We start from the raw sequence: 13575 nt of genomic DNA, 5'->3' as shown, positions 1-13575 counted from the left end.
GGGGGATTTTTTTTCCCCCTTGTAGGTATCAACATTTTATCCCTCCCTCCTAGTCCTTCAGACTACATCAATTTTAAAGCATGATAAATCTCAGATTAAAATCTATGTCCTTTTGAAGTGTTTGAAATGTAGACATTTTTCTCAATCTCCACAAATCCCCCCCACCCAGACAGTCCCAGTTATCTTCAAATTTCTCCTTCAACAACCTGAAATACAGAAACAGGGCAAGATTTGCAGGTAAATGAGCCACAAGAAAAAGCTAACTGCGCCGTAACTAGTCTTCCTTATAAACACACTCTGAGTAGGCCATATACATCTCTAAAGTCCATTGCTCCATTCCATATCAAGTTAAACTACCCTGGGAATCTAGAATTCAGATAAATAATATGCAGAGGACAATCAAATTTTAGGATCGCAGGAACAGAGTTCAATCCCATAGTTATGTTTTTTAGAATTCAAATTTCATGCCTACATACTATTTTGACTTTTGCCCTATAAATACCTTCAGAGTTTGCCCCAGGAGCAGACAGTGAGAGTGACAAGGTGGACTGTAATTCCTGCAACTGGGCAGAGGTGATTTTTCAGATAACAGGCTGTCAGACCATTTGGGGCTTTACAGACAAAGCTAACAGGCTGAATTGCTCCCAAAGCAGCTTGTGGAACACCAGTATATAGGACAGTACTAATGAGGTGGGCATTTTCTAGATGAAGTTTCTGGGTCCTTTACAACTAAAAGCTATTGCAGTGATCAGCACTGAGATTACAAAGACATGATTTCCTGTGAAGCAATCTGCAACAGAAAGGGAAAGTGGTAGCCTCCAGGCTACCAACATCCCATCCTAACAGGAGAGGATCTGTGAATAACGTGACCTCCAGGCTGTAAATATTATTAGCAAAGCGTACCCCATTCCAAGGGAAATTACACTCACTATTCTGTCCCATTCCCTCAAATACTTCCCTCCTATAACAAAAAAGAGATGAGGCGCTCAGGGTTATGCACACACTGATAACCCTGCAAGCCAGAACACAGCACTCTCTCTCCCCTACAGGCCAAAGATACACATCAAACAAGAGGGATGAAAAGATGAAATCTTGCAGAACTCCATACCTGAATGACCTGGGGGAGGAGGAAAAAGCACTTATTACCATACTTTGGGATATCTCCCAAAGGAAGGGACAAAGCCAACGAAGGGCCTTTCCACTGCTTAACAGGTAATTTATCAAAACCTAGTAGTTAATAGTATTGGAAGCGGCTGATAAAGTAGATCTAACAAAACCTACAAGGACATTTATATCTGTGTCCAGCACCGGAACGAGCATAAATTGGGCCCTAACAAATTCACAATCCATTTAGGTCAATTTCAGAGTCATAGGATTTTAAAAATAGTAAATTTCATGATTTCAGCTATTTAAATGTGAAGTTTCAAGGTGTTGTAATTGTAGGGGTACTGACCCGAAAAGGAGTTGTGGGCGCGGTCACAAGGTTATCGTGGGGCGGGGCTGCGTTACTGCTACCCTTACTTCTGTGATGCTGCTGGCAGCAATGCTGCCTTCAGAGCTAGGCAGCTGGAGAGCAGTGGCTGCTCCTGGGAGCTGAGCTCTAAAGGCAGCGCCGCGACCAGCCGCAATGCAGAAGTAAGGATGCATGGTGTGGTATTGCCATCCTTGCTTCTGTGCTGCTGCCTGCAGAGCTGGGCCCTCAGTCAGCAGCCGCCACTCTCCAGCCACCCAGCTCTGAAGGCAGCAGCGCAGAAGTCAGGGTGGCAATACTGTGACCCCCTAAAATAACCTTGCAACCCTCTGCAACTCCCTTTTGGGGTCACAACCCCCAGTTTAAGAAACACTGGTCTGCCCAGTGAAATCTGTATAGTAGTTCAGGGCAAAAGCACACAAAAGACCAGATTTCATGGGGAAAGCATGGTCCATCATGCTTTTTTCATGGCTGTGAATTTGGTAGGGCCCTAAGCATAAACTTCCAGTTTGAAGCAAGAGAAACGCCTATATTTGAGGCTGTTTAATAACATCTCTCATGTGTGCAAAACATTTTGTTAACTGTAAACCAGCTGGCAATCCCAGTGGTTGAGGATGCATTTGTTTCTACACCATTTCTGCAAATGATCTCCCCCCAACCCCCTCAACCCACTGCAGCTTCAACTCCTTCTATCTGAAATTTCCAGTGAAGTTGTAAAGTCAAATTTTGCTCCTAGGCAAATTCAAACCTGAAATCATAAATACGCTTTTGCATCACATGTCCTGCATAAATCATAAGCCCAATATTGATTGCAGCAGTAGTTAAGCAAACTAAAAAAGATGTAATGGGAGCAGGAAACATCTTCCTGGGCCTGAAGGCTCAACTGAGGTTATGCCTGCCACAAAAGAGCAATGATTTGTACATTATGGTTTGATAAATACTTTGTTTTTTTGAACACAGATACTGCTTGGGGGCCCAAGAAAAATGTTAGATGTATGTCTTAGAGAGATAAAAGGAATATTTTTCTCAAACACTGGAAAACAAATCATAAAGAACATCTGGGTAGCTCCAATCAGAAATTTAGAAAGAGAAGGACCCTGATTTTGTTTTTTTAAAGCCAACAATAAAACAAAATTAGGTTTATTAAAGTGTTTGCCTACTGGGCAATCTGTTTGTTAGTGCAATCCTCAATATTTTGAGCCAAATTCTATCTCAGTTACCTCCAGGATGCGGCATTGTGTTCAGTCACGTGTCCTGGATGTGAGGGTAAGAGTAAGCATATGGGCCATGATTTTCAAAAGTGCTATTGAATATTACAATATCTGGGTGCTCAACTTAAGGTACTGTAACGGGGCCTGATTTTCAGATGGCAGCAAGCGTGCTCAAGCCTTTCTGAAAATCAGGCCCTTTTACAGTGTCAAACTGGGCAAACAAAATCACTAGTCACTTTGGAAAATCCGGGCCTTAATCTTTTCTCAGGGCAAAATTACAAATTAATCCCAGACTTCAAAAGAAAGCCTCTGCTATGGTCAACTTCAACTATGCAGCTGCAATGCACAGTGTAGAGATGCATTGTCTTGGTTTTTTTCCTATTCAGTGAAAAAGACCTTAATCTTGGCTATCTGCTTTGGAAGGTCAGGCCAATTTCTATAAATCTGTGTGTTTCTTAAAATCTCCAATTTTACCCTTCTATCCATTATTACCTCCCTCCCACACACTGTGCTTTTAACTATAGCTCCATATGACAATCGTTGATAAATGTAAGAGGACTGTGATTCTAAATGCCTGGCCTTTTTCAAAATAGGTATTGCTGACAATAGATATGGTTCCAGAACCATAGGTCAGCTCTATTTTGCCAATAAACCACTTATTTCCACTGGCCTTAAGACCTCAAAGCTTACAGCCTGCGCTGCAAAACTGATTCCACTGGCAACAGAAGCAGCCAGCCAGCCATATACTTTGCTTAGTGCTTTGAAAGTGATGCTGCATCCCTGACACCATACTTCTCCACAGCACTGTAAGGGTGAGTGCTGCATTAAATTTCTGTCACGAGCATCTGAAGGCAAATGACACTTGCTAACCTATTTTTCATTCAGGAAACTAACTACAGATCAGAGTCTTCCCTAGCACCATGATTTTCACCTACAGCTCAAGTAATGTTGCCAAGCTTCTTGTAATTACCTCAGATGTTATGCTGCTGTGTTAATACTCTATGTTGTTATGGGTGTCTTTAAAAGCCACTTCTGTGCCTATGTATACCAGTCTTAGCTACATACGGATGTAAGACTCCTGAATGGTCCTTAATAAAAACAGATTTTCTAAGTAATTCTCTAGTGAAAATGCAACATGTGCTAGAACTCACACTGAAAGCCATGACACAATAACAGCTACAGAACACAATACACAAAGATAGAGCCAGATGGCAAAAAACAAAACAAAACAAAACAAAACAAAAACCCCTGAGTCCAACAGTTAAAGAGCAACTAGCAAAACTGGGGTAATCTGTATGTTCTTTACTTACCATCAAAGTTTTTGTACTGAGATGTTAGGGTCACCTGTGCTGAGCGGCTGGCTTCTGTCATCATGTCTTCAAATTCACTTTGGCTTTTTTTTGCGAAATTCTCCTCCATCTCACTGGTGCAGCAGGTGTAGCCCTGCGGGCAGATCCTCAGGTGTTCCCCTAAAGTGAGAAAAAACAGTAAAAAAGGGTCTGAAAAAGAGATTTCATCCAAGATGACCTTAATTTCAAAGTATCCAAACGACGCATAGCAAATCCAATTCTACCCTCATTTAATTATATAACTGAGGGCAGAATTAGGTCAGCCTTCTTAGCCAATAATGTAAGTTACTTCATTTTGCTATTGCAGATGCTCTGTGTTTGAACAGGAATTTTCTAATTCATAAGCAGGGTGTGTGGGGTGGAGGAGAGGAATAGTATTGCACTCTATTAAAACTCTGCCCAGAATCTCAAACTTTACCCAGAACCCCAGAAGAGATGGATGTGCCTGATCAAATGATAATATTGAAATTGTTGTCATCAGACTTCAGAATTAACACACTGAAAACAAATGGCAACAGCTCATTTTTCTTAGAGCAATTGTTTGAGGCTCCTAGCCAGAACAGTCAGACAGTGTGACCTCACTTCCCATTCTGGAGCAAGTTTCCACTACCATGACCAAACAGGGGGAGTTTGAAAGTCAATAGCATTTAGGTGCCAAACTCCCCTTTGTGTCTTTTAAAATCTCCTTCTTTACTCTTTTTAAAAATGAAACTTTATAATTCGCTGAAGCTGACAGTATGAGCAGAAACATGCCAATATGGCATGTTCTTGCTCAATATGGTCCTTGCTCACATGCCAGCTCTTTGTTCTACTAGACCCGCCTTATGTTTGACAAAGTGTATCAATAGGGGAAAACTGTGCTGCCCCAAATTTGACACTATCACTTCCTGAGAGGGAGAGAAGAAGAACTGTGAAGGTGAAAAGCCTGTTTTAAACACAAGCCTTTTTGATAAGTAGCAGCAATAACAATAAGATCTGAAATGTGAGAGAATTCGTATTTTAAATTTGATAATTTAACAAAATTCTATAATAGGCATATCCCTCCAGTGCCTCCTGCAACCTCTCTGTTGGGGCAAAATAAACGTTTGCACAGGCAAGTTGGCAGCATCATTTAAACAATTACCTGCTTTTTTTTAGGATTCTTGAGAAAGAGCCATCCACCTGCAAACACGCCTTGGATATCCAACCAGAGTGCAACTGAACGTAATCAGACATTTTTTCAAAAATCTTGTTTTAACCATGCACTGAGATAATCCAATTACACTGAAGTCAACATATTTAATGGGTTTCAGAGTAACAGCCGTGTTAGTCTGTATTCGCAAAAAGAAAAGGAGTCCTTGTGGCACCTTAGAGACTAACCAATTTATTTGAGCATGAGCTTTCGTGAGCTACAGCTCACTTCATCAGATGCATACCGTGGAAACTGCCACGGTATGCATCTGATGAAGTGAGCTGTAGCTCACGAAAGCTCATGCTCAAATAAATTGGTTAGTCTCTAAGGTGCCACAAGGACTCCTTTTCTTTTTGCGAACATATTTAATGTAATTTGATTGTGATTGCCAACAATTTTGCTGGCAATTTTAGAGGATTGCTGCCTTAATGTCATAGCTGAGCTGAAACATATACTTTAAATCAGGTCTTGTCTTGTGTTTCTCTAGTCTGTGTTAGAGCCTGATCCAGCAAGCCCTCCAAATGGAGAATGTTCCATTAAAATCAATGAGAGCTCCTCATGTATAAAGCTTACATGCTATAAATTCTTCAGGGCAGAGAATGCATCTTACCCTGTTAAGCACAGTGTTAATTAGTAGCACTACAGAAAATATTTTTGCTCCTGATGTTTGTTTTTTTGGATAGATATCATCCACTATTTGTTGGTGTAAGCCTGCATAGGCTCTATGTACCCTGCCATACACAGCAGAACCACACTGGCTCTGCTGCCATCTTTGCAAGGTGAGAGGGCAGGATTTTGCCCGTAGCAAACAGACGACATGGTGGACGCTCGCACAGTGCGTTCAGGGCCTGAGCCCATATAACTGGAATCAGTGGGAGTCTTTTCATTAGGTTTGGCAGGACCAGGACAACTCCAGCAAGGTTCTATCTGAACTTCTGCCTCTCTAACCTGCAGCCACACCATGTTGCCCAAATGTGACTTGCAGTTATTATCTTGAGTCCTGTTCTTTCAGAGGCCCTTCACCTACGCCTCTATTTCACTGTGTTGCATAAGACTAGATAAGACTACGTTAAATTAAACTTCAGCACCTGAATTTCCACCACTGGCCTCCACTTGCTCCTGCCTTCCCATCTTAGGGAAGGCAACATTTCCTATAAGGTCTCCTGAGTCCAAGTGGTTCTTTCTCTTGGCTTCCCCCAAGGAAAAAGACACAAAAGAAACCAATTGGCCCAGATAGGCAAAAGAGCAGGAGCAGAAAGATCCCATTTCAGAAGAACCACACACAAACACCGTGTAACATGACACCCCTGCCAAATAAAGTTTTAACTGTCTTTCTTGTCTAACATCTTTCTTGCCCCAGTTTTCTCTCTCATTAACTAGACTCTTACAATCCATTTCCGCACCCTGCCCCATACTTATAAAACTACATTTGTATGAAAAAGCCAGTGTGAGGATTACTGCCCTGCTTGGGGGCAGAGGAAGAGCTATAGGTTCTCACCAAGACATACCCTTGTTTCCTGTCATGGAAAATTAAAAACTTGCTTCTTGCCAAGATTTTTCAGTTACTGGCGTACACTCCTCTGACTCACATAGCTTGTAACAAGGGATTTGGTTTTATTTACACTTGCCCTACTGGAGTACACATCCATTAAATACAGCATTACAGCCTTTCCACTTCGCCTTCACTTGCAGTCAGTTTGAGGTGAGGTCTTTCTGCGCTGGACTTCATTTAAGGGTCTCCAAACAAACTCAAAAGGCTGCCTTTACCAATGCACGGCCTTGAGTCAGGACAGACTTTGAGATAATCTTAGTTTTGCTTTAAAAGTAAGGCTTCATCCTGCACACACTTAATAATATGAGTAACTTTACACAGGAGTAGCCCCATTCCTCCTGTGTGTAAAGTTAGTCACAAGCTTAAGTGCTTGTAGAGACAGATGAAGAGTCATTAGGAACCCTTTAAAATCCTGCTAATAAACCAATGTCTTCCCACCACTCCAGGCAATATGACCTGGCATCTATTTCAACCCCCTTCTTTCCAATGTAACAAAAAGGTTTCAGGCTGTGGAGAGGGTACAAAAGAACAGCCCCCTTTCAAACATGAAACTGCCAAGCTGGAAACCATGGCATGCATGCTTCATGGCTCCACTGAGGAGACGACTGCACACAGGTCTCGCCTTACCATGAGGCGAACTGAGGTGGCCATCTCAGGTGCCAGACTGTGGGGGGGGGAGGGGGCCTCTAGGACCCAGAGTGTAGAAAATTGTGTCTGCTGCTGGTGCATATGTATTCTTTCTGCTCTAGATGCACAGAGATGGTGGAGTGCTGTGCTGGAGGAAGGAGGGCACAACAGACATAACAGGCAGACAGGAGAAAAGGTGAGAGGGAATAATAGAAAGCAGCAGGACCTGCAAGGAGGGAGAGGAGGAAGAGCCTCTTATGTACCTCTCTAGCACCCCCAGGAGCCTGGACTGATTAACACCAGCTTCTCAGGGAGCTTCCTGTTTCCTGCTGCTTCCCTGAACCCACGTGAGGAGAACAGGCAGTCAACTGAAGTAGCAGGAGCCAGTTAGGCCCTTTAGATGCTGATATCTTCCCTCACTTAGGCCCTGCTACCAGCCTGCTAATCTGTCCCCTTCAACTGAGTGTTGAGACCCACTATAGCTGGCACAGAACAGCAGTCATAAGGGAAAGAAGAAAACGCCCCTCTAGGACAGCATTCAGAAAAAGAAAGAGAGCTTTTCTATCTAAGCAGGAAGGAGCTGTCCTGAGATACATAGACACAAATATTCATAGTGAGCCTCCTGGCCCCAATGAGGATGTGAGTGGTGAGATGCCGCCTTATCTTCTAGTTAGTCAGAGTGCAGGTGACCTGGCAGCTACTGCAGCATCCATATCTCCATCTCAAATGGATGTAACCATGCACATTCCCGAAGAAAAGTGTAGATCAGAGAAGAGAGTGGTGGAGGCACAAGAAACAGCTGCTGCTGAGGTTAGTTCCTTAAGTCTAGATGATCCAGGACTGTGGACCCACTTAAGCAGTAGCCTGAGGGACTTCCTTGTACTGCATGGGCCACAGCAAGTAAAAAACTTCATGTTCCCCAAAGACAATGAAAATAGAAGTTTCCATCCAATACATTACTGGCGTGAAATCCCCAATGGTGACAAAGGGGAGAGGCCATGGCTTATGTACCAAAAACCCAGAATGCTGCATCCTGTTTTTGCTGCAAACTCTTCCAGTCTAATGTTCCAGCCACACTGGGTTCTACAGGAACAAAGGACTGGAAAAATCTGGCTAGAAATCTGGCATGCCATGAGAATGCAGCAAATCACCAGAGAGCATTCCATAGGTGGAAAGAGCTTGAGAGGAGACTAAGGTTAAAGGCCACCATAGATGATCAGCATCAGAGTCTCTTTACTGGCAAAATGTTCTGAAAAGGCTCATTGCCATTGTGAGAATGCTTGCTACCTGAAACCTAGCACTGCGTGACACTTCAGATCAGCTGTATGTGCCAAACAATGGAAACTTCCTTAAAATTATGGAGCTGATGGCTGAGTTTGATGCTGTACTCCAGGAGCATCTAAGAAGAGTCACCACCCAAGAAATGTACACACACCACTACCTTGGAAAAACAATTCAAAATGAGATCATACAGTTACTGGCAACAAAAGTCAAACAGAAGATTGTGGCAGATCTGAAGTCAGCAAGATATTACTCTGTTATTCTGGACTGCACACCTGACATCAGCCATACTGAACAAATGACTTTAATGGTGCGTTTTGTAACAACAACAGAACCTAGTGAAAATGTCCCTGCAATGGTGACTCTCAGAGCATTTTCTAGAATTTATTGACATTGATGATACTACAGGAGCTGGTATAACAAATGTGCTTTTTAAAAAGCTGGAAGATACGGGAATTGTGATAGCTGACCTGAGAGGTCAGGGCTACGATAATGGTGCTGGCATGAGAGGAAAGAACAGAGGAGTGCAGACACGGATCAGAGAATTAAACCCTCGAGCTTTTTTTGTCCCATGCAGTTCTCATTCACTGAACTTGGTGGTCAGTGATGCAGCATCAGCTTCTAGTGAGGCTGTTGAATTTTTTAATGTAATTCAAAGCATCTATGTATTTTTCTCTATATCAACTCATTGATGGCAAATTTTGAAGCAACATCTGGGAACATCCTCTCTGACACAAACCCCTGAGTGCCACATGATGGGAAAGTCGAGTGCAGGCGATAAAGCCCATCCAACACCAAATTGGGAAGATAGATGATGTCATAGTTGCCATTATGGAGGATAATGCTATGACAGGAACTGTTCGCGGGAGAACAGTGGCAGAGGAAAATGGAATCACCAGAAACATACAGAACTTCAAATTTCTGTGTGGCTTAGTGTTGTGGCATGACATACTGTTTGAAATAAATGTTGTAAGCAAGAGACTCCAAGGTGTTGACCTTGATATATCTGGAGCAATGGAACAACTGGACAAAGCAAAGTCATAATACAGTCTTACCGGTCAGATGAGAGATTTCAAAACGTTCTGAAGAGTGCACAGAAGTTGGCAGAGGAACTTCACACTGAAGTTATTTTCCCACCCATTCAAGAATACAACAGTCACCGAAGAAGACAACATTTTGATTACGAGGCATGGGATAATCCCATAAGAGACCCAAAACAACAATTCAAAATTCATTTCTTTAACCAGGTGCTAGATTGTGCAATATAGTCAGTTGAAGAACATTTCATGCAGCTCTAGAAACACAGCAGTATATTTGGGATGTTGTATGATATTTCAAAACTCCTCACTATACCTGAAGAAGACCTACACCAGCAATGCAGGACACTAGAGACAGTGTTGACACATGATGACATGCGCGATATTGATGCGAGTGATTTAGGTGATGAACTGAAAGCCCTTTCAAGATACATTTCAGCAGGATCAACTCCAAAGGCTGTTCTGGAATACATGTGCACAAATAAGATGACCACCCTCTTTTGAAATGCTTTTGTTGCTCTGCACATACTTCTAACGCTTCCTGTAACAGTTGCCAGTGGAGAACACAGCTTCTCCAAGCTGCAGTAAATAAAAACACATCTACGCTCCACAATGATATAGGAGAGGCTGGTCTGCCTTGCAACCATCTCAATAGAGCATAAGCTGACCCAGACTGTGGACCTTCAGGAAGCAGTTCAAATCTTTGCAACCAAGAAGGCAGGGAAAGCACCACTTTGATTATTCAAACTGATAAAAATGCCAGTGTTTACTATACAGACAGGAAAAGTTACATTTGTTCAGGCGTTTGAAAGTTAAGTGTTACTTAAAATTTTTGAACAAGGCTTTTTAAGTTGTTAGTTCTCCTTTATTGGGGTAAGTAGCAGAGCAGTACCATGAGAGGAGTAGAACAGGAAGAAGGCAGAATTGAGACCTTTCAAAGTTTTGGCCCAAGCGAGGGGGCATGGGGGCGTCATTTGAGCTCCCCCCTCAGGTGCCAAAATGTTGCGGGCCGGCCCTGACTCCACATTCATCGAAGTTACAGGTCAAGTAGGTTCCTTTGCAATGGATTTTAGAAATAAAAGAAAGGAACAAAACTTGAGGCTTTCCAGTCCAGAGGAGAACAGTGTCTCCCCTTGGGGAGGAAGCAGCACTGAGAAACAGAACCCAGCACAGTGTCAAAGTTTCATTACACACAATGAGAAGCAGCAAAAGTTTGAGAGTCACTAATTAAAACATGACATGACCAAACAAAAATCTCCACCCTCCCATCCCTATCAAATGCATGGGGCACATTTGAGTAAATGGCATCATTCCAAAACCTTTCTGTGCTAACAGAGCACCAAACAGCCTCCAGCTAACGCTTTTCAGAGAAAAGGAATGGAAGATTCACAGAAAGACAGAAAAGAAAAACCTCAAAGCTAAAATTGCTTATTTTTCCACAACTTTTGTGGTTTGAATCTAAAAATCTATTTTAAGCACTTTTAACCCAAAGCAGATTCAGTTCTTTTTAAAACAATATTTATTTTCAACAGCACAGTATTTTATCTCACTGGGAGAGTGATGTTTCCAGCATTCCTCTTTGCAATTCAAATGCATTGCACAAAAGAGTTTTAAAGCCCTGTGAAAAAGCTGTGCTTTGGTTTTTAATATGACCTATACTTGCAGTCATTATTTATTTATGGGCTCAAACTAGGTGTGCTACACTTTGTATTTTTGCTTTCCATTTATTTCAGAGGGCTCATTTGCTAATTTGCCTTTATAATGTCATTTTCTTCTTTGCTGAAGTAGTGTTATAATGATCTCTATATACATTTGGCAAGAAATTGCCTACGAATATCTAGAGTTAACAGCCAGGTATAGAAAAGTACTGTAAGGAGTAAATCCGTGAATATGTGCTTCTTCCCCATAGAGCTCTTAGTTAAGAAGCTTCTCCTAGTATAAAGATGATGCACATTGTTACCATTCTGTTTAACATCATATTACTCCTACCTCCCAAGAAAAGCTTTACAAAGTGAAAGCAGAGCATTACAGAAGCAAATTTAGAAGCTGATTTACAGCCTAACCCAAACCCCAATGACTGCAATAAACTTTGGATCAAGTTCTAAGAGAACCGACCTTTCAATTTCAGAGGCTTAGATTCCAATAGTATCCAAGATCACGAGCCTGGCCATCTCTTCCTAACTCTTGTTTGTCCAAATCTCCAAACCACTACAGCACTGTTGGCAAGTGAAGTTCAGGAGTGATGTGGGACAGTTATGATGCCGAGTCAAGCGTGAGCTGCCTTGGCAGAGCTGTGTGGCGAAGTCTGCCCGGTATCTGCCCACACTGTGCTTGGCTCAACCCAGGGATATTAGCTCCTCGCTTCCTTAAGTATTCAAAATTCACTCCCATATTTTTAATAAAGAGAAGATATAAACTCAAAATTACATTCTATACGTTAAAAAAATAACACAATCCGCTTGCCTGATAGTTCAATTGGTAGTACAACACACCGTCCTACAAAAGACACAGATTTCCTGAAGAAATTCTCATTCTTCTTATGCCAGCAGGACCTTGGAAAAGCCAAAGGGCCAAACTCTCTGCCACAGTACACACTGGCTTCAAGATATGTGCATGGTGTGTAACATCAGCACAGAATGTGTCCCACAGAGTTATAATCTCTTTATAACAGCCTTTAACATATTCAAAGGCTATCAGGCCCCTCCCTCAGTCTTCTTCTCTCAAGACTGAACATGCACATTTTTCCTAACCTTACCTCACTGCTCACATTTTAAGCCTTTTATCATTTTTACAGCTTGTCATAAATATAAGGGGAAGGGTAAACACCTTTGAAATTCCTCCTGGCCAGGGGAAAGCTCCTCTCACCTGTAAAGGGTTAAGAAGCTAAAGGTAACCTCGCTGGCACCTGACCAAAATGACCAATGAGGAGACAAGATACTTTCAAAAGCTGGGAGGAGGGAGAGAAACAAAGGGTCTGGTCTGTCTGTATGCTGCTTTTGCCAGGGACAGAACAGGAATGGAGTCTTAGAACTTTTAGTAAGTAATCTAGCTAGGTATGTGTTAGATTATGATTTCTTTAAATGGCTGAGAAAAGAATTGTGCTGAATAGAATAACTATTTCTGTCTGTGTATCTTTTTGTAACTTAAGGTTTTGCCTAGAGGGGTTCTCTATGTTTTTGAATCTAATTACCCTGTAAGATATCTACCATCCTGATTTTACAGGGGGGATTTCTTCATTTCTATTTACTTCTATTTTCTATTAAAAGTCTTCTTGTAAAAAACTGAATGTTTTTTCATTGTTCTCAGATCCAAGGGTTTGGGTCTGTGGTCACCTATGCAAATTGGTGAGGCTTTTTATCCAACATTTCCCAGGAAAGGGGGGGGTGCAAGTGTTGGGAGGATTGTTCATTGTTCTTAAGATCCAAGGGTCTGGGTCTGTAGTCACCTAGGCAAATTGGTGAGGCTTTTTACCAAACCTTGTCCAGGAAGTGGGGTGCAGGGTTTTGGGAAGTATTTTGGGGGGAAAGACGCGTCCAAACAGCTCTTCCCCAGTAACCAGTATTAGTTTGGTGGTGGTAGCGGCCATTCCAAGGACCACGGGTGGAATACTTTGTACCTTGGGGAAGTTTTGACCTAAGCTGGTAAAGATAAGCTTAGGAGGTTTTTCATGCAGGTCCCCACATCTGTACCCTAGAGTTCAGAGTGGGGGAGGAACCTTGACATGGTGGCATAGTGGTGGGATTAACCTGAAATCATTTTGAGATCCAGTTGAGATTTTTTGAACTAGAAATACAGATTTTAAAAAGGAATTTTTTTTTTCCTGTGGCTTTGAAGCAGCTTTGAAACTGAAAGCATCTTGGGTTTTCCCTGCTTTGT

The 13575-nt window shown here is 42.2% G+C and overlaps 1 protein-coding gene across 1 annotated transcript in view; it reads right to left on the bottom strand.

The window, feature by feature from the left end:
* Positions 1-13575, bottom strand: part of GPC1 (glypican 1) — a 340201-nt gene that overhangs the window by 160292 nt on the left and 166334 nt on the right. Inside the window, exon 2 of the mRNA XM_077826859.1 lies at positions 3993-4151. Within this exon, the coding sequence (XP_077682985.1) occupies positions 3993-4151 (159 nt within the window). The remainder of the gene's footprint in view (positions 1-3992; positions 4152-13575) is intronic.

Source organism: Eretmochelys imbricata, chromosome 9 (genome assembly GCF_965152235.1).
Source record: "Eretmochelys imbricata isolate rEreImb1 chromosome 9, rEreImb1.hap1, whole genome shotgun sequence".
Classification (NCBI taxonomy): Eukaryota; Metazoa; Chordata; order Testudines; family Cheloniidae; genus Eretmochelys; species Eretmochelys imbricata.
Note: the sequence above shows the minus strand (reverse complement) of the source record. Positions and strands in the feature narration are given on the sequence as shown.